Source organism: Phascolarctos cinereus, unplaced genomic scaffold (assembly GCF_003287225.1).
Source record: "Phascolarctos cinereus isolate Bilbo 61053 unplaced genomic scaffold, phaCin_HiC Scaffold_5;HRSCAF=322, whole genome shotgun sequence".
NCBI lineage: Eukaryota > Metazoa > Chordata > Mammalia > Diprotodontia > Phascolarctidae > Phascolarctos > Phascolarctos cinereus.
In genome coordinates this window covers 379869250-379891025 of record NW_027555958.1, presented here as the reverse complement: position 1 = coordinate 379891025, position 21776 = coordinate 379869250, and the positions used below count along the sequence as shown (strand labels likewise).

The window sequence follows — 21776 nt, the reverse complement described above, 5'->3', positions numbered from 1 at the left end:
ATTGGTGAATTCATGGGGGATATTCGAGGCGAGGGCTGGTCTGATCCCCGTTAGGCTAGAAAACCACCTATAAAAGATCCAGAAGGAGCTATGTTCCTCACAATACTCCCTTAGCTGCTAGTTTCAAATCCCGGTTGTCATGGACTGTGGCTGGTGGTTTGATTTCTTTAGTTTAAGGCTTTAACCACTTTCCAATACTTAAACAACAGAGTGGCAAACATTTTGAAGCTATTATTCATTTAGAGCCTAGGTGAGGGTGAGGGAGATTTTGAGGGCATTGGCTGTGTGGGGGCAGGAGAGGAGGAAGAGGCCAGGAGGGACTTCACAGAGAGAAGACAAAGGTACAGAGTAGGTAAATTGTGTGTGGGAGGAGAAGGTATAGAATATAAACTTTGTCCCTTCACAATTTTGCCCCAGAGGGGCTCCAAGAAGTCTTTAGAGACCCTAGGGCACTTCAGGGAGAGCAGGAGGATGAATATGAATACTTTATAAGTTGGAGCAATCCTTACAACCAAAGAAGGTCTGGGATCAAGTCTGGGCATCAGGGAAGTGGGGCCCTGGAGAGTTGACTAAAAGGACAGGAAGTAGAAAGGAATATGAGACTGGAACCTAGGAGAGGCAGGGAGATGTGGTGATTTCTCCTGTTCTCCATGATGCAGCCCTGGAGTTGGAATCACAGGGCCTGGGTTCAAATCTAAACTTCTATGAGTTGTGTCAGCTGGGGAAAGTCACTGAAGTGCTGAAACTTGGATTCCTCATGTAAAATGAGGTACTTGGTTTAGACAGAGGATATCTAAGGGCCTAGAATCACAGAATCAGGACTGAGAGTTGGAAGGGATCTCTTTCCTTACTGGCTATCTATTAGAACCTTACCTGAAAGGACTAACATAGTCACCTAGTACTTTATCTAACCCCTGCTGAAGGACATCCAAGAAGGAGAAACCTACTCATCACCCCTCAGGGTAGCCCATTCCAATTCAAGATAGCTTTTAGCTCCAGCTTTAACATTCTACGATCCTATGAACTTCGGTACCCAGGTTCTATGGTTGGTATTATTTCTCTTTGGACCAAAGACTGAAATGTGAGTGGAAGGAGAGAAGTAGGGAAGAGTGCTCTGGGAGAGGACCAACGAAGTGGCAGGTATGGCCAGGGACCCAGAGACAAAATGAGGCTCAAACAGATTTTTGGACTGTTCCCTTTATTGTTCAAATAAACAGTGGGATTAAGAAGTAGAAAGGAAGGTGCTCGGGGTTGCCAAATCTCTTTCTAAGGAGAACAAACAAGCCTGACCATGCAGAGGCCTGTATGGTTGTGGCCCTAGGATAGAGGCCTGGACTGAGTGAAGGCCGCCACTCTAGGCAGTAGCAGTATTCAGAATGAGTATCCCTCAATGGACCAGGGGGCTTAGCAATCAGCCCATGGACAGCTCCAAGACACCGAAGCACAGGCAACCCATCATCACGTTTTCATGGAGGGTCAACTGTATGGCCAGACTTGATCCTGGTCTTCAGCCCTCACTGCCTGTCCCTCCCCTGCTCTCCCAATCTCCAAAGTGACCCCTGAGGCAGAGAACAGAAGAGAAGTGAGGAGTACATTTGACTTTTAGCAGACGTTCTTATGACCAAAGGCATTTTCTCGGTGTGCAACATATTCTCCAAACCCAGCTCTTACTCCCAGCTGGGTTAAAGTGATGATGATGATGGTGGTATGTATGTGTGTGAGAGTACATGTATGTATGTATGTATGTATGTGTGTGAGAGTACACGGATGTGTGTGTGTGTGTGTGTGTGTGTGTGTGTTTAAGAGGGAGAGAGAGAGAGAGAAAGAAAGGGAGAGGATTACACTCGAACTCTGGCCCCAGGGCAGAGGCAGAAAGGATGGGAAGCAGAGAGGGATGGCATGCCAGGGTCTAAGTAGAGAAGAGAGCATCCTTGATGGCCACTGTCAGGGGGTAGGGATTCTGATTGCAGAAGGTGCCCCGGAAGTCATCCAAGTCAAGAGCCCACACCATGGCTCCTGCCAGTTTCATGGTCTTCAAGAACTGTACCTAGCAGAGTAGATGAAACAAAGGACAGGGTTAGATTTTCTGGAGGACATTAGGGCATATATGTATGTATGTGTGTATATATACATACACACACACATATATAAATGTACACGGTATACTATATATATGGCATACTATACTATATACCATGTTAGAAGAGAAGGATGGGTTGAGGAGGCAGCAGTACCTTGAGTCCTTAGAGACAGCCCCATGATCTCCTGCCCTGGAAACAAGGGTATTGTCTCTCCTCTCCCCTCCCTCCATCCTGGGCCCACCAAAGGAGCCCCCCTACCTTGGTTTTGACACTTTCCTGATCCTCATACCCCACCCATTGGTTGCCTTTTGTGGCATAGGGGACCTTTTGTTCCAAAATCCTTTTAACAGTGGCCCCAGGGAGGAATTCACAGACCTAAAAGGGGAGAAAAAAAGAAAAGAGGAGACACTAGTTAAGAATTTCCCCAACTGAATAGACCCTAGGACTGTCTGTACCCCATTCTCAATCCCTTACTTTTTTGATTCCCACTTCTGCATGTAGCAGAAACACCCAGACCTGGTTGACACTCAGAGATCCAGACTGACTTCCATGCAAAATGAAACACAAAGTGCCTAGAGGGGAGAATTCTGAGCTGCAACGGGCTGTGGGCTCTTCTCTTGTTGAGAGGCAGGGAGGGAGCGAACAGGTGATACTTGTTGCTCAATCAGCAGGTGTGTATTAAGCAAGCACCGTGTGCCCGGAACTGTGTGAAGTGAGGGAGATATAAAGACAAAAATAAAGCATCTCTGCCTTCTATGTAAGGGGTTTGTATGGAGGAGACCACATGTACACAGAACTAGACGGTTAAGTATAATAAGGCTGGAAAGGTAGATTAGGGCCGTGTGAGAAAGGGCATTAGCGCCTCACCATCACCAACTCTCACCTCTGAGAAGGTTTTCTACCTTTATTGCCACCTCCTATCAGATGTACCAGCTCTAGTGAAGAAGATGAGCATTGGAAAAGGACAGCAGGGAGTGGCAGGGAAGGAGCCTTCTTCCTTCTGACACCACTGCCCTTTCCTTTTGCTCACCTCATAATAGGCCAGAATCCCTGGCTCTTTAGTGTAGAGTCCTGCAGTCCCATTCCCAGGATTGGTGCTCCAACTTCAGAGTCCTGGGTGAAGGCCAGGGTGAAACTATTCCCAAAGGTTGGGATACCCATGATCAGTTTGCTAGCTGGGGCCTTCTTGGACAGCATATAGTTCACAGCATATCTCTGGGGAGGAAAGGAGTGAATATCATTAGCATTTGCTTGGCTAGGAGGAAAATGAAGCCCAGTGGTTTATGCAAAATCATACTCTGGAGCTTCCACTCAGGGCATCTGATTCCAAGTGCATTGCTTTCTTTACTATAGAATGTTGCCCCTTCTGTGGACTAGCCTATTGACCACTGGGGGGATTCTCCAGTGCCTTATACTGTCCTACCAACCTACTTTCATGTTTTCAATGATCCTCTTTTTTCCTCAACCTTAAATGGTACTCACAACATTGCTGTAACTGTCATCCTTTTTCCCCTTGAACAGGCGGCTGTGGTGACCTGTGGTCCTTTTCCAGGCTCCATGGAAGTTATAAGTCATGAGATTGATAAAATCCAAGTACCTGTAGCAAAGATGGTATAGATTGGATTGGGTTGGAGGGGAGGGAGTCAAAAGTAACCATCATTTTCAGGCCATCATCATCATCATCGCCTTAACAAAACTCAAGCTCTACTGTGTGAGATAAGACGGGACAAATATGTTATCCAGACAAGTCCCTGACCACTGGAGCTCATGGTGGATGGCCATATCACCATATATTCAGATAGGAATAATCCTTCATTCTCTCCAGGATCTCAGATTTAGTCCTTATGGACACTCCTTCTACAGGTACAGGCCAACATCCTCCTATAACCTGGCAGACAGTTTTTGCTAATCCCTATGGCCAACAAACTCACCATCCTTTAGTCAACCTCAGTGATGAGCTTCTCTGATTTTGATTCAATTTAACAAACATAAGTATCTACTATATTCTAGGTGCTGAAGATCAATCCAGATCAAACAAGATTTATTAAGTGTTAACCATATACTAAGTGCTTGGAATTTAAAGAAAAGGCAATAAAATCATCTCTGCCCTCAAGTGGCTCCTGTTTTATTGGGGTGAAACTGTACACACTCAGGTATGCACATATAAAATACAGAGCTTCCAGTTCTAGCTAGTATTTCTATAGTGCTCTGAATTTGTAAAGCCCTAGACATAGGTTACATCATTATGGAGAGGCCAGCATTAGCACCTAGGGGAAGCAGGAAAGGCCTCATATACCAGGTAACCTGAGTTGAGCCTGGTTAGTTTTCTGGCCACAAATATGTAACTGTTTTCCATGCCCATATTCTTGAAGCTTTTCAAGGATGGTAGAATCTGCCAGAGCTTCAATTCCACTGGTATAGACTTTGGGAAACTAGGGTCACCTCTAACTCAAGATCAGGTATTGGAGGATGCTATTAGTGGAGCTTCAGAGAGCAGAAGAAAACCCCGACTTCACCAATGCAACTTATTTCCAGTTACCTGTCTGTGGGATTTCTGGGCCACTTCTCCAACCCTGTGATAAGGGGAGGCTTAGGGAATGGCAAATTCATTTTATTTGATGAGCCTGGGAGCTGCAGGGCTCAGGGCTCTTCTGCAAGGAGAGGGGTGCCAGGATTGTAACTCTAGGGCTGTATTCTCCTCCAGAAGTATAGATAAAGAAGAGTTAACTTACAAGGTGGCAGGGCAAAGAGTTAAAAAGAAGTGATGAAATTTTCATATGTATCATAATTGACACTCAGTTGACACTTAAGGTTCTCAAAGCACTTTACATAAATTACCTAAATTGATTTGCTATGATAAGTGATCATATTCGCCATGATAAGTTTTTTACTCCACCTGGGGTAAGAAACAAAATCAATTGACTCCAACAGACGTTTAAATGCCCATGAAGTCTATCCATCCCTTTGATTCAGCCTGCGGTTCAAAGCCCTTCATAACCTAACTCCTCACCTTTCCAGTCTTCTTGCATTTGACTTCCCTCCTCCATACTCCAGTCCAGTAACACTGGTCTCCTGGTGGTTCCTTGTACAAGAAACTCCCTCTCCTGACTAGGAATTTTCTTGGGATATTCCTCCATGCCTTGAATTCTCCCCATCCTTATCTCAGCCTCCTGGCTTTCCTGGCTTCAAGTCCCAGCTAGAATCTCATGTTGCAAGAAGCCTTTCCCAATCCTCAATGCTTGTGCCTTCCCTCTACAATTATGTCCAATTTAGCCTGTATAAATCTTATTTGTACATAGTTGTTTGCGTGATGTTTCCTGCATTAGGCTGTGAGGTCCCCCAAAGCAGGGATTGTCTCCTGCCTTTCTTTGTCTCTCCAGCTATTACAGCACAGTGCATGGCACATAGCAGGTGCTTAATAAATATCTATTTATTATGACTGACTTACCAACATTTGCAAGAGGGGATGAGTCGGTAGATTGAACATTGAATGCTCGAATGTGTAATGCTGAAGTAGTGCTGAGGTCCACTCACCTGATCATTACTTGGCACTTCAATCCCTGAATTAGTGTATGTACTATATCATCTATATGATTATAGATCTTTAAAAAGATTTTAATTGCTATTTCAGCTTCCTGTCTCTCCTGTCTCCTGTCTAATCTCCATGCAGCTGTCAAAATAATCTTCCTAAGAAAACTTCTGGCCATGTCACTCCCTTGCTCAAAAGCCTCAGATAGCTCCCAATTGCCTATAGGATAAAATACAAACTTCTCAGCTTGCCATTTAAGACGCTACACAGTCTGACCCCAACTTTTCTTTACAACCTTATCTCAAATGACCTCTCTTCATGTACTCGGTATGATAGTCAAACTGGACTGAGAGCTTGTACCCGAACTCAACCTTGCTCCTTCTACTTCCCACTGCTGGGTAGCCACACAAGTCTTCTTCCATGATTGGAAATCTCCCTCCTCAACTCTATCACCCAGTGTAAAGGCAGCCCCTGTGGGAATGATGAAGAACAGCAGAGAGGAGATGGCTTCAAGGAACAGGAGATGCACATTCTGGGGCGTGGCCAATACAGAGAATTTTTTTTTTGCTTTTGCTTCACATTGCGTATTTATCACAAAGGTCTTTATTTATTTATTTATTTTTCAGTGGGACAGAGGAGATGGGAGGGAAAAAATTAATACTCAATAATTGAAAAAAGTAAAATTTAATCGAAAAAAATCCCAATTACAACTCACCTAAAAAAAAATAAAGAATGTAAGCTCTTCAATGACTACATCAATATAAGCAGAAATTAAAAAAGCCCCACCATAAAACAACTGAAGATGGTTGTTGGGAGATTATGAAGAACAAAGCAGAGATAGGAGAAAACCTGTCCCTGCCCAACCTTCTTTGCAGATGTATGGAGGTGGGGAAGGGGAATGGGTAGGAAACATATATAATGTCGGATTTTTTTTCTATATATTTATTGGCTTGGCTGGTTTTTCCCCCTTTCTCTTTGTCTTTCTTTTAAAAAAAATTCTTTATTATGTGGGATGGCTCTCCGGAGGGGAGAGAGTTAGGGATCCAGGGGGAAATCTGAGTCATATAAAAATAAAAGATATCAATAAAATCTATTTTTAAGGGAATGTCTTGAGGACAGGGAACATATCTTTGCCTTTCTATGTATTCTCAGTGCTCAGCACTGTGCTTGGCACATAGTAAGCATTTAATAAAATCTTGTTAATTGGCTGACTAATCCCTCCAGCAATTAATGTTCTCATTCTCTCTCCTCAAATTACTTGTTTTATTTTTCTGTGTTCACGTTGTACCTATCCACTCAGAAGAACTGAGTCTCTTTAAGAAGAGGGTTTTTCATCTTTGTATGCCCAATACCTAGTGTGTGCAGTGCCTTGCACGTAGTAGGCACTTCATAGTTGTCTGCTGAACTGGATTGAGAAGACTGAGGGCAAAAAATTCCTGTCCTTGAAGACTGGGTTTCTTTTTCTTGCCTCAACCTCTCCAGATAGGAAAGAATATACCAAAGGGCTCAGTAAACTGCGAGGCTGACGCAAAGGTAAGGTGCTGGCATCATTCTCCCCATGGCAGCCACACCATCGTGCCACTCCCATCGTTGTTGTGAAGGTCATCATCTTACATAGAATTTAATTCTTTTACTCATCTGATTCTCGCGATACTCCTATGAGTAATTCCCTAATGCTTCATCTTCTTCCTCCCAGCATTTGCACAAGCTATTCCCTATGGCTGGAATCCGACCTGTTAGCAAGGGAAGGCAGCAGCCTTCTTGTGACAGGTGGTGTTACAAAGAAGAGATTCAGTGACCTTCCCAAGGTCATGTGAAATTAGTAGCGGAGCTGAGATTAAAACCCGGATCTCCTGCTTGCTAGTTCATTGCCCTGTCTAGTCAATAGCCAGATTGGGCAGGGTCAGATAGGGAAACCAAGGGAGCAGAAATTTGGGAGGAGGCTGGGGAAATTGAAATGAGAGACCAAAGAGGGAAGACTCACTTAGAGATCCTGTGGATGTCATAGCCTGCATCAAGTGCGAACCTCCCGGCAGGCAGTGCCGCACTGAGCAGAAGTCTCTCCTTTCCAGTCCTCTGAGCTTCTTTGGAGAATTCATCCGCCATTTCCTAAAAGAGATATTCTCTTTTCGGTACTGTCCTGTGAGCCTTTGATCCAGTCTGCCTTCTTCGCTCTCCCATGACCCTGCCCCCTCCCTCCATGCTGGTCAGCCCTATAGAGGCTCAAGGAAAAAGAGCTCTCCATCCTTTCACCCCAGCCACTCTTTTTACTTAAGAGGCTATTTACAACTGTCCATGAATGCCAGCTCTGAATTTTCTACTCAGCTAGAATTAGACAGTGGCATGGAAAAACCCAAACCCAGGCGAATAGTCGTCCTATGTAAGGATCATAGATCTAGAACTCAAGGGGACCTCAGAGGCTTTCTAGTCCAAACTCTCATTTTACACAAAGAAATTGAGGCCCAAGGAGAGTAGGTGATTTGTCCAAGGTCACACAGTATCAGGGGCAGGATTTGAACCCAGGCTCTCTGACTCCAAGGCTAGGGCTCTTCGCAATATACCACTCTAATATTCGTGATTTCTTAGGGGAAGCAGGTTTTTCTGCCTAATTTTGCTTTGCTCAAAACTAATAAAATGAGGCTTTGCTTTCCTAGCACACATATAACATGAAATGAAGGGAAATTATAATGAATTTTGGGTTGAGGTCTTTTTTCTTAAAGGGATTTCCTCATAGGGGCCTAGATGTAGGAGACATTTAGGTTGTCCCCAAACCTGAGCTGGACCTCACTAACTTAGATGTATGCAAAGTGATAGGCAGCCTGGGATTAAACATTGCCGTGGAAGGAAGAAAGGAAGGTAGGAAAGAAGGAAGGAAGGAAAGGAGGGAGGGAGGAAGAAAGGAAGGAAGGAAAGCATTTATTAAGCACCAGCTATGTGCCAGGCCCTATGCTAAGCACTTTAAAAATGTTATCTCATTTGATCCTCACAACGGCTCTAGAAGTTAGGTGCTTGGGACGTAGGGCTGCTTAAGTCAATAACTTAGAGGTGGCAGTGTCTCCAACCAGCTTCTGCCACCTCAGAGCAAAGGGAGAAAGAGCATCATGCAATGCCTTCTCTTCTCATGAGATCTCTAAACCTGAAACAGATATTCCCCAGCCTTCAGTGCACCAAGGCCAACAGACAGAGCTGTTCTGTAATATCTATAGAACAAGAATTCCTACTTGTGCCTTCCCTCTATTAATGAATCCCTGTCCTCTGTTAATGATTTCCTATATATCCTCTATTTAGCTTGTTTGTAAATACTTGTTTCTTTGTTGTCTCTTCCATTAGACTTGCATTAGTCCTTGCTCCTTGAGGGCAAGGACAGTGTTTTTGCCTTTCTTTATGTTTCCAGAGCTTCCTACAGTGCCTGGAACATAGTAGGTGCTTAATAAGTGCTTATTAATTGGCTGTCAGCCTCTCATTCCTATTCTAGAGTCACTCAACCTGTGAAGTCAGAAAGATATTCCCAATGTCTGACCTAAACACCATCTACTACAGTTTAAGCTTGCTTCCTTTTTTCTGTCCTCAGCAGAAATAGAAAATAGCTCCAGCAGTAGCTAATATCCACATCCTGACCTCCATCCAGCTCCTCCTGACCTTCTCCTTCATCCCTCCCTCCAACCCCATTAGGTTTCCATACCTGAAGCAGTGAAGTGTAATCTTCTTTATCTCTCCGTCCTGGGTAGAGCCAGGCTAGGTCCAGGCCGTCAAAGTTGTGTGTCCTCAGGAACGTTGTGACTGAGTTGATGAAGGTTCTTCTGCTCTCAGTTTGGGATGCCATGTCAGAGAACCTAGAACCCACCCCCCCAAATTGTAAGTTCAGTACAGAAGGGCTTGGGAATTCCAGCATGGTAAATGAAAAAAAAAAAGTTCTGAACCGGGATTTAAGACACTTAGTTCTAATCCTGGCTCATTATATGACTCACTCATTATTTAACTGTCCTCACTCATTATATGACTGTTGACAAGTCACTTGCCTCTATGGACCTCAGTTTCCTGTTCTGTAAAATGAAGGGTTGATCTCTAAGGTTTCTTCTGACTCTAGGTTCATAAATTTAGGGCTGAAATTGACCTTGGAGTATGCCTAGTTCAACCCCCTCATTTACTGAGGCCTGGAGAGCTTAAACAATATGTCTAAGTCCATGCAGGTAGTAAAGAGCAAAGGCAGGATTTGAACCCAAGTCCTCTGGCTCCAATCTCAGCACACTTTCCACCGCACCATACTGCCTTCTCTAATGTTCTACCAGTCAAAGGCCTGTTCTAGTCTAAGTCAGGTTTTTGAGGGACTTGAGGAGGCTGGAACTGAAGAGTACTGAATATCTGATGAGAGGCAGCAGGAGAGGCGATGTACTTAGCAATGAAACGTTTTCCCAACCCTTGATTTAAGGTTCTTCCACCAAAAGCCACTTTAGTTATTCATTGCTTATATCTAGTTTCTCCCTTCATGGTCTGAGAACATTTCTTGCCATCACCTATTCATATCTTTGAGTGTTCCTATAGGCTATACCCACTGCCAGTGATGTCATCAAACCTTTCCTTCTCCAAATCCTGTCCTTCTGCTTCTTCCAAACTCGGCTCCAACTTCACCTCCTCCAGGAAGCCTTCCCTGACTAGCTGTAGCTGGCTTAGTTCACCTTTGTTGTGCCCCACAGAGCTGGTGACAGTGGTTGTCTAACTTTGGGGTTCATACCCACTTCCTTGCCCTATATTCTAGGTCTGTGTTCCCCACACGTAACACTCCATCTCCCAACTCAAGCATTTTCTCTGGCGGTCCCCCATTCCTCACCCTGGTCTCCTGACTCACCTTGGTTTCCTTCAATTCTCAGCTAATATCACTGAGTTTCTGGGACAAAATAAAACACCACCTTTCCTGTCCTCCTTAATCTTTCTTTGTGCCTTTCTTCTGTTGATTATCTTAAATTTATGCTGCAAATAGTTTGCTTATGCAAAGTTATTTGCCATTGTCTCCTCCATTAAACTATGAGCTCTTTGAGAGCATGGACCATATTTTTGCCTTTCTTTGCATCCCCAGCTCTTAGCATAGTGCCTGGAACACAGTAGGTACTTAATAAATGCTTGCTGGCTGACTGAATATCCATTCTGTGCCACCTAGAGAGAGTGGTAGTGAACTCCCTGTGACTGGGAAGTCTTCATGCAGAGGCTGTTTGACCAATTGTCTTAGTTTGCATACAAGATATTCTTTCTGAGGTACTAAATCAGACCAGATCACCGTTGCACACCCTTCCAATTCTAACACATTGTGATTCCAAGTTCCATAAGAACCTCTTCTACTACCACCCTGCTAAGTGTTCAGTCATCAAGCCCCTACTTGAAGACTTCCAGTGATGGGGGACTAACCACTTCTTGAAGCAACCCATTGCCTTTTGGACAGTGCCATTTATTAAGAATTTTTCCTTCCATAGTCTAAATCTCTCAATTCTGTCCAATAGATCCTAGCAGAACAGCTCCAATCCTTGTTCTACAAGGCAGGCATTCAGATATCTGAAGACAGCTATCACCCACCCTACATCTTTTCTTCCCTAGGCAAAACATTCCCAATTCCTTCAGTCAATCTTTGGATGGCATGGTTTCCAGTGCCTTCCTCATCTAGACCACCCTCCTCCAGTTAGTCAATGTCCCTTTTAAAAGGGAGTACCTGGAACTGAACAGATGTAGTCTTTCCAGGGTGGTCTAGAGCAGACTATCTGAAAGCTTACCTCCCTACCTTCTTTTCTGTTTTACCTCATGTGCAAAAGGGATGGGAGGTTAGTGGGCAGATGAGACTGTCCAGTGAAGATGAAATCTTACCTCTTGGTTCCCAGTCTCCATCCACCCACCGACAAGAGTGTCTTCAGTTTGATGTTCCTGTGGGCAAGGGAGAAGAAGAGGACAGGGTTGGGCAAAAGCTTTCAGGTAGATCCTGGTTAGCCATCTCTCTAGGATGCTCTAGAAGGAATTCTTGGTCTTTAGGAGGTTAGACCAGAAGGCACCTAAATTCTTTCTAACTTTCCTATTCTTCTAGGAGGTCCTTATATCCCTTCCCATTGTTAACAGGTTCATCAAGAATTATTAGCATATTTGATTTAATACTAGAAGGTGCATTAGAAAGTATCTAGTCTACATCTTTCATTTTACAGATGAGAAGACTGAGTCCTTAGAGAGGCACAAGTAGTATGAAGGCTCATAGAATCATAGATCTAGAGTTGGAAGGACCTCAGGGGCCATCTAATCTGACCCTGTCATTTTACAGATGAAGAAACTGAGGACGATGGAGAATAAGTGACTTGGCCAAAGTCATGCAGGTTGGCAAGATTTGAATCCAGGGCCTCTGGCTGCAGAGCTCTTACTATTTCTTAAAATGTCTAATTTTAGACTTGTCAATACATGCCAGGAGCAAGGGGCAACTGAAGGCCACTGGGGTTTATAGGATTTAGACCTGACAGGACCTTGGAGGTCATTTGGGCCAACCCCTTCATTTGACAGAGAAAAATCTCTTAAAATGACTTATTTTACATATACCTGGTAAGTGGCAGAGCCCGGATTTAACCCTACGTATTCTGACTCCTTTAGAAGGAAGCTGCCCCTGTCTCCAGGAGCTCTTCTGTTGCGTCCTATGAGGAAGCTTTAAGATAACTGCAGTGGAATCACGGCACCCTGGAACCATAGACTGTCTGATCGATTCTCTGCCTTCATGAACACCTACTATTGGCTGATGGCTGAGGACCTTACAGAACTGGTAGTGTGCCCACTCCCTGAGGAGGAATCATCCATACAGTCAAGAGGGAATGCTCCCAAGGAGGTGTTTAGGGCTTGGCTTCCACAGAAGCAGCCAGTCTTCTTGGGGTCCACTGAGTAGCAGAAACTCCACCACCTCCACTCCACTTTGACCTTGAATGGGATATGGCAGGAAGTGCATTGGATTTCCAGTCATAAGACCTTGGCTCGGATCCTAGCTCTGCTATTTACTACATATGAGATCTTGGCCAAGTTATCTGTCTTTAGGCCTTAGTTCGCTTAATTGTACAATGAGGAGTCTAGAAAGTTGGTTGTTCTAAATCCTGTACTCTTATGGCTCCCACGACAATATGACAAGCTTCACAAGCTCTGTGCCAGGTGCCTCTTCTTGATCTTCTCCCTGCCCCACAGTACTCTTCAAGCCAAACTTAGAGCCCTAGAAGTATCAGGCATGAGAATCTACTTCAGGGGTCCAGCATTATGTACATTTGTTTGGCCAATTGGTAAAAAAAAAAAGTTGTTTCACTGTGGTTACCATCATCTCTTGTCCCTGTCCTTTGTCTAGTCCCAGCCAGGAAGAAGAAAGGGAGAGGGGCCTGGGTGGCTTACCTTTGTTTGAGCCCATTCAGAGTTTCATAGAGTGTTACATCATTCCATTCCCAGGTATCAATCTGATTATTGCTTATGTTGGCAAAGCTGTAGATGATGTGAGTACACAGGTTGGCATCAATGTCATCTGGAAGGCATGAGGCATCTCCATCCCGGTACTGGGACCAGCTGGTATAGTAGCAGACCAGCTTGTAAGCATAGCCTAAGAAAAGAGGGGAAGAAAATAGGTGCGTGGGCCAGGGCCAATGAGTCACTATTCTTAATACTCTTGTGAGAAGAACATTGACAGGACCTTTGGGTGTGGATGGGAGCATATCTAGAGGGAGGAAGGGATGTAGTCCCTAATCTTGGGAAGCTGGTAGGGAAGTTATAACTCCCATCCTCAGGGAGATGCCAACCTAATAGGGAGGTGTGTAATCCTTGAATTCTTGCTGTCAAGAACTGCAATGACATTAGCTATCTAAATTAAAGTGACTATTAATGATGTTGCTGTGCAGTCATTCAGTCACGTCCAACTCTGTGTGACCTCATGGACTTGATCATGGGGTTTTCTTGGCAAAGATACTAGAGTGGTTTTGCCATTTCCTTTTCCAGCATATCCCCCATTTTACAGGTGTGGAACTGAAGTAAATAGGGGTTAAGTGACTTGCTCAGGGTCACACAGCTAACAAGTGTCTGAGGCTGGATTTGAACTCAGGTCTTCCTGGTGCTCTATTCACTATACCACCTAGCTGCCACTGTTAATGATATTATCACCCAAAAAAAGGCTATGAAGAAGGCAACTGATTATTGATGAACACTACATTTCCACAATCACATACCTGAGGAGTAGCACAAAGAATACAGTATACCACCATATCTGTTTGTGGCTTAGCATAAGGCATTTGACACAGCAAAACAAAACTCAGCATAAAATCCTTCCCCCAGTAAAGTATCTCCAAAAGCATGCAAAATTTTTTTGTAGAGTATCTCATATGCCAAAAACATACAAATTTGTTTTTGTAGATGCAACAGTGATGACTTCAGTCATGTCTGATTGTGAGGAGTTAAATAGGGAGAAAATCACATCAATATAAGTGCAGAGTACCAAGGAAATATGGACCAAAGGAAATAAAGACCAAATATGGAACAAAGAGGGTTTGGGCAGCAGAGGAGTTCACTTAAGGAAGGTGCCTAGGAGGCAGTGAGTTTTGAACTGAGTTTTGAAAGGGAGGACACACATTAATGGATTGAGAAAGGGATGCCGGAAGACAGATGCATTCATTTATTCAGCAAGCATTTATTAAATACTTGCTTCACACCGGGAGCTATGCTGAATGCTAGGGCTGCAAAGCCAAAAGAAAATCAATCCCTGCTCCCAAGAAATATTTAACTGGTCAGAAACAACCTGTTCCACAGATTAGGAACTACAAAATATTGGAACAGGGGGAAGCTTTAGCACCTGGAAGGATTAAGAAAGGCCTTGTTTCATTCCTGCATGGAAAGATGATATTTATAACTCATGAGACATTTGTCAGTATTAGGTAGTTGGAGGGGAAAAATTATATGTATGTATACATATAGATATAGATAGATAGATAGACAGATGGATAGAGGGCACAGGGTGAGTTGAGGATGAAGGAGTCATATCTGGAGAATAAAATTAAGGGGTGAGAGAGGATTATACTGGGAGAAGGAGAAAAGGAGAGGTAGAACGGGTAAATTATCTCACAAAAAAAAATAAAAGAAAAGCCTCTTACAGTGGAAGGGAAACAGGGGAAGGTGAGAGGGAATAAGTGAATCTTATTCTCACAGGATTTGGCTTAAGGAGGGAATAACATACACACTCAATTGGGTATGGAAATCTGTCTTACCCTACAGGAAAATAGGGGGAGAAGGGGACAAGAGAGCAGGGGAATGATAGAGAGGAAGGCAGATTGGGAAAGGGGGTAATCAGAAGCAAACACTTCTGAGGACAGACAGGGTCAAAAGAAAGAATACAATAAATTGGAGGGGGGGGCTGGGGCTCGGGATAGGATTAAGGGAAATAGAGTTAGTTTTTCACAACATGGCTACTATGGAAGTGTTTTGCATACCTGCACGTGTATAACCTATATTGAGTTGCTTGCCTTTTCAATGAGGGTGAGTGGGGAGGGAGGAAGGGAGAAAATTTGGAACCCAAAGTTTTAAAAACACATGTTTAAAAAAAAACGTGTTTTCACATGCAACTGGGAAATAAGAAACACAGGAAATGGGGTACAGAAATCTAGCCTGCCCTACAGGAAAGTAGAAGGGGAAGGGGATAAGAGAAGGGGGGGAGAGAGAGAAGGGAGGGCAGACTAGGGGAAGGGGTATTCAGAATGCATGCTATCTTGGGGTGGGGGGAGGGGCAAGAGGGGATGAAAATGTGCAACTCAAAATCTTGTGGAAGTAAATGTAGAAAACTAAAATAATTTTTTTAAAAAAAATTTAAAAATATCCTCACAATTGTTAAAAAAGAAAGAAAGAAAGAAAGAAAGAAAGAAAGAGAGAAAGAAAGAAAGAAAGAAAGAGAGAAAGAAAGAAAGAAAGAAAGAAAGAAAGAAAGAAAGAAAGAAAGAAAGAAAGAAAGAAAGAAAGAAAGAAGAAAGAAGAAAGAAAGAAAGAAAGAAAGAAAGAAAGAAAGGAAGGAAGGAAGAAAGAAAGGAAGAAAGAAAGAAAGGCCCTGTTTGGTTCAGGGCATGTGAGCTGAGCCGTGAAGGAAGCTAGGGAGGCAAAGACGTGGCAGTGAGGAGGGAGGCATCCCAGCCATGGTGGGTCCTGTATGTGTGGAGGCATGGAGATCACGTATGACACAGTGTCAGGGCTCACTATGCAGGTCAGTTTGACTGGAATGGAGCATGCATGAAAGAGAGTGATGTTCAATAAGTCTGGAAAGAGATGAATTGAGAAAAGCTTTAAAAGCCAAAGGGAGCAGTTAGACTTTCAATCAATTGATCAATACTTATGAAGCACCTACTATGTGCCAGGTACCATGCTCAGACGATGGGAAGCTGCTGGCATTTCTTGAATGGGGATGATAGGATTGGAGCTACGCTTTAGGAATGAAATGTCAATTTAACAGTTGGCTAGAAGATGAATTGGAGAAGCAAAAGACTTGAGGCAGGTCAGGAGGCTATTGCAATAGTTCCAAGGAGAGGCCCCAAGGCCCAGAACTAGGGGGATGGCCACGTGAATAGAACTAAGGAGCGGGTAATTGAGTCATCATGAAGGTAGAATTAACCAGGCTTGGCAACCGATTAGGTAGAAAGGGTAAAAGAATGCAGAAAAAATGAGGATGACTCTGAACTTGGCAACCTCAGTGACTGGAAGGATGGAGGTGTCCTCAACAAAAATAATCAGGAAGAGGGGAGGAGTTGAGAGAAAAAATAATTAGTCCTGTTTAAGCATGTTGATTTTGAGGTAGTTAGGTGGCTCAGTGGGTAAGGGTGCTGGCCTTGGAATCAGGAATCCTGCCTTAGACACTTACTGGGCAAGTTACTAACCTTTTCTCAGTCTCAGTTTCCTCATCTGTAAAAACAAGGAAAGAACCCCCCCAAGGTTGTCATGAGGACAAAGTGAGATGATATCTGTAAAGCAATTAGTAAACCTCAAGGTGCAAGCAATTATCATTATTATTTGAGAAGACTAGAAGACGTCCAGTTGGAAATGTCCAAAAAGCAGTTGGTGATATGGGCAATCGTTCAAGAGAAAGACTAGATCTGCCTTTATAGCACTTGGAGTCATCTGCAAGGAGGTGATAACTGAATCCATGGGAGATCTTGAAAAGAAAGCATAAAGAAAGATGTGGAAAGGGTATAGGATAGAGCCATGGGTACAGCCACACATTGGGGATGGGACAAAGATGGCGATTGTGCAAAGGAGGAGTGTCCAGACAAGAAGGAGCAACCAAGGGAACCAGGGTCATGAAAACCCAGGGAAGAGAGGGTGTCTTGGAGGAGGGTTTGGTCAACTGTCAAATGCTGCAGAGGGCCACGTTTGGTGGCCTTCACCTGGAACTCCTACCACTTGGAAAGCGGAGGCTGGTGGATTACTTGAGTTTGGGCAGATTACTTTTGAGTATCTGCAGGTGAGCCAATCAGATGTCTGAACTAACTCTGGCACCAATATGGTGAACGTCTGGGAGCAAGAGGCTGAACCTGTGTACGTGAAAAGCAGGAGCTGGTCAAGCTCCCAGGCGAATCAGTGTTGTTACTGGTGGGACTGGGCCACGTGTGGCTGCTGCCCCTTCAGCTTCGGAGAGACAGGGAGGCCCAGTTTTAAAAACAAGACAAAGTAGCTGCTGCAGAGAGGTCAAGAAGGGTAAAGAATAAGAAAAGTCCATTGGGTTTGGTAGTTAAGAGATCATTGTTAACCTTAGAGGTAATTGTTTAAATTGAATGATGAAAGCCAGATTGCAAGTGATTTGGAAATGTAAAACAAGGGACAAGAGGTAACTCCTGGCAAATGAGCTCTATTTTCTCAGTAAAGTATGAGGCAAAGTTCTCTGTTGAAAAGGAGGAAGATGGGGGTGGTATATGAAGGGAGAGGAGAAGAAAGGAAAGGGGAGGGGAGGGGAGAGGAGGAGGGGAGAAGAGAGGAAAGAACAGGAGAAAAGGAAGGAGAGACTAGAGGGGGGAGAGGAAAGGAGAGGAAAGATGGGGAGGAGAGAGGAGAGAGAGAAGGGAAGAGGAAGAGAGGAGAGGAGATTTGTTATAGTGCGAGCTTGTTTGATCAGCATTCTTGAAGCCAGAGTAAGGCTCTCTTCCAGACTATCTGCCATATTATCTTCTGTGAGCTCCTCTTTGCTCTACATAAATTAGAAGGCCACTCTTTCCAGCCCTCTGTCTCTATGTAAGATTGGATCCCAGAGAATGTAAGCTCTTTAAGTGCGGGGAATGTTTTCTTTGTATCTATTTCCCCAGTGCTGAGCATAGTGCCTCTCACTTAGTAGGCCCTTTATAAACATGCAGAATTGAATTGAATAGAAAGTCCTTCCTTGGGCCTGAGCTGCTGCCCTGAAGCAGAAGAAGGAAAAGGTTCCCCAAGACTGAACCCCACTCCCCCCTACATACATTTTCACTTTTTCTCCCTTCCCCCCAAACTCTTCTCCCAGGGCATCCCATGCAGTACTTACTGTATTGGAACAGCACCAAGAGGCTGAAACCTAGAAGGAAATAAATCTACTGTCAGAAAAGGAGCTATTCTTCCCAGCTTCCACCAGGATATTTGCCTAGCCCTCTCCTTACCAGCCAAGTTGTATGTAGCCATTGCCCCTGGGGCATCTCTGGAGCCCAGCCCTGACTCCGGTCATGGCTATCCTTGGACAAGTAGGTGGGAGGCTGGGTTCCAGAGATGGCCTCAAGGCAGTAGGAGCCACACACGGCAACTTTACCCCTGAAAATCCAGGTTTCCAAACTCCTCTTGCCTGACTCCTTACTGACCTATCTCAGCTGCTTTCAGACCCATCTTGGCTGGAATGCAGGACGCAAGAAAGCTGTGGCTGCTGTGTGTGTCGGCTGTCTGCTGCCTCTGGGTCTGCTGTCAGTACTTGGGTCTGCTTCCCTGTTGCCTGTATGGGCTCCCCCAGCTCCTGGCTTCCCTTTTATCTATCTCCTCTCAACTCCTGTCCACCTCAAGCCCATCCTAGTTTACAGGAATCAAGCAGTTCACAAATAAAGGAACTAAAGACTTAGTGGTGGTGGTGGAATGCTTTGGGCAAAGAAAGAATGAATTGTGAAATGCTGGAGAATTTCATAATGCCCCAGATTGGGGCTGTTTTTTAAGAGCCCTACCAAGGGTAGAATCCAAGCTAATGCCCTTGCCTCTGGTCATGGTCATCACCTCCCTTCCCAAATCCCACACCTCATCCCTCTGCCTCCCCAGAGAACAAACCTCAAGGCTCCCCTGCCAGAGTTAGCCTCATTTCCTGAGACTCCCCCTGGTTTTCCCACTCTTATCCCTCTCCTTGTCCCAGCCTGGGACAACTCTCTCCCAGACTGCTTCCTGGATTAAATCGCTGGAATCCTTCATCTAGGCAAACATCTCTCAACTCCCTTAGCCACTTGGTCTTTGGCATGAGTGTGAACAAGCCCAGTGAGATTATGTAACGAGTAGGTTCCCTGAACAAGGCCCCCATTTTCTCCCTGCTGAGCAGAGGCTCAGTGCCCTGACCCATTGTACAAAGCTGTTGACACAGGTTATTGGAAAAGAAACTGTCTTGGGATTATAAGAGATGGGAAACCACCGTCGGGGAGCCCTGGAAATTACATCGGAGTCTTACTGCTTCCTTGGTTGGGCAGGTTTTGCCAAAGAAAATGGATATTTCAAAATAGTACAGGACTCATCTCTATTCAGCTTGGCAGTCTGCATGGCATGCATTGTAGGACAGACCCCAAAGGCTTCCACCTGATTCTGAGATGCCTTGCTCTTCCCTGGGTTTGGGATGCTATCTTGTGCCAGCAGGTTTTCAACCTCTTGTTTGAGCCCCTGTCCAGGGGGGTAGACCAAACCAATCTGACGTGTGAAATCATTAGTAAAAGGCCTTTAATGAAAATAGGAGAGTGAGGTAAATCGAAGGTATTGAATTAAATGGGCCTATCTTCTCTGCCATGGGTGTCTGGGGGAGTGCTACACTCAGCTTCCTGTTGACCGCTCTATTTCTACAACACAGCAGGAGAAGCAAACCTCAAGGCACACACAGCAGGGGGTCAGCAGCAGAGCTAAACATTGTTAGTTTCTCACTATGGGACTATTGCAGAGAGTGCTGTTGTTTCTCCAGGGCATGAGAATCAGATGATCCTTGAAGATCAGGACAGAGCTCCCATTTTCTTCTCTTCTCTACCCAGTGAATCCCCTACCTTCTCCAACTCTGTCATCTGACAGATTTTTCTTCAATACCTTTGAAAACTCTGTTGGGGGGTGTGGTTCCCAGAGCAAGCATAGGCTCTGTGTCTATGGATATACCCCTGTCCATCTTGTTTTTCTAATATCCTTGTAATCTGACACATTTCAAACCGAAGTCCTTGACATCCTGTGAAGGTCTGATCCAGGAGGAGTTACAAAGCTGAGCCCAATCTGTTGTCCCCTGCCCAAATAGTTCCTAGTTCTCATTGCACACTGGAGACAGTAGCTCTGCTATCCATGAAAAAGTATGCAAAACACCTAAGCCAAGTGGCCACTGTTAAGTATTTACATATTCCTTCCTAGGTCTTGAAGGACCAAGGGACTGCACTAGGGAGTTAGTCTAAGCAGTGGAATGAAGGAATAAAAGATGGACAGAAGGGAGGAAGGAAAGAAGGGAGGGAGAGAGGAAGGAAAGAAGGAAGGAAGAAAGGAAGGAAGGAAGGAAGGAAGGAAGGAAGGAAGGAAGGAAGGAAGGAAGGAAGGAAGGAAGGAAGGAAGGAAGGAAGGAAGGAAAGAAGGGAGGAAGGAAGGGAGGGAGGGAGGAAAGAAGGAAGGAAGAAAGGAAAGAAGGAAGGGAGGGAGAAAGGAAGGAAGGAAAGAAGGAAAGAAGGGAAGGAGAGAGGAAGGAAACAAGCAATTTATTAAGTACCTGCTCTGTGCCAGGCGCTGTGCCAAATACTTAACAAATATAATCTAATTTGATCCTCACAACAACCCTGAGAGTTAGGTGCTGTTATTCTCCCCATTTTATAGTTAAGGAAACTGAAGCAAACAGAAATTAAATTACCCAGGATCAGCAGGCTGGATTTGAATTCAAATCTTCCTGACTCTAGGCCTAGAGGCACCATGGAGAAGTGAATAAAGAGCCTACCCTAGATTCAGAAAGAGCTTGATTTAAGTCCCACCTCGGACACATATTGGTTATGTGACCTTATGGGCAATCCCCTAACTTCTCTGTGTTTCAGGTAACTCTGGATGACTATAAGTTACAGAGTGGTTGTTGACCTGCACTAGGAGATACAATTTCCTTATACCAGTGAAATCCTGTCTAGCTAACTAAACAAACAAACAAACTGAAGGAACAAACAAATAACTAGCTAAACAGCTAGAAAGAAAGAAAGATTAGATAGATGGATGGATAGATGGATAGACAGATGGGTAGATAGATGGATGGATGAATAGACAGATGGACAGATGGACGGATAGATGGATAGATAGATGAGTAGATAGATGGATAGATGAATAGACAGATGGATAGATGGATGGATAGATGGATAAATAGATGGATAAATGGGTAGATAAATGGATAGATGAATAGACAGATGGATAGATGGATGGATAGATGGATAGATGGATAGATAGATGGATAGATATGTGGAAAGATGGATAGATGGATAGATAGATGGATAGATAGATGAGTAGATGGATGGATAGATGGATAGATGGATAGATAGATAGATGGGTAGATAGATGGATAGATGGATGGATAGATGGATAGATGGATGGATAGGTGGATAGACAGGTGGAAAGATGGATAGATGGAGAGATGGATAGATAGATGGAAATATGGATAGATAGATGGATCTCCCTTAGATGACTGAGCACTGATCGTCTAACTTCTAGCTTGTTGTCTCCCCCTTAGTTGACCCCTCCCCCCCATTCCCTCCTCCCCCTAGCACATAGAACTCATACCATGGCAAACATATACAGGTAATGGTGGGTTGGAAGTGATGTCTTTGGTGCTAACTCTCATTGCCACACCAGCAGGTGAGAAGGCTGCCTGTAGACTATAGTCCTATAGACTATGACAAGAGAGGTGGCTATGGTGAGTCTAGCCTCTCTGCAGGGTGGCAGATGGATTTAAGGGAGAAATAAAG

General features: G+C 44.4%; 1 protein-coding gene across 1 annotated transcript; it reads right to left on the bottom strand.

Moving 5' to 3' along the window:
• Positions 1-1177: 1177 nt before the first annotated feature.
• Positions 1178-18688, bottom strand: CHI3L1 (chitinase 3 like 1). The gene is given in 11 exon segments (XM_021003213.2): positions 1178-2047; positions 2340-2456; positions 3112-3155; positions 3158-3296; positions 3564-3678; positions 7595-7719; positions 9293-9443; positions 11461-11517; positions 12997-13198; positions 18131-18160; positions 18438-18688. Coding segments are annotated over 11 exon segments (1143 nt in total). The 5' UTR covers positions 18463-18688; the 3' UTR covers positions 1178-1909.
• Positions 18689-21776: the final 3088 nt, after the last annotated feature.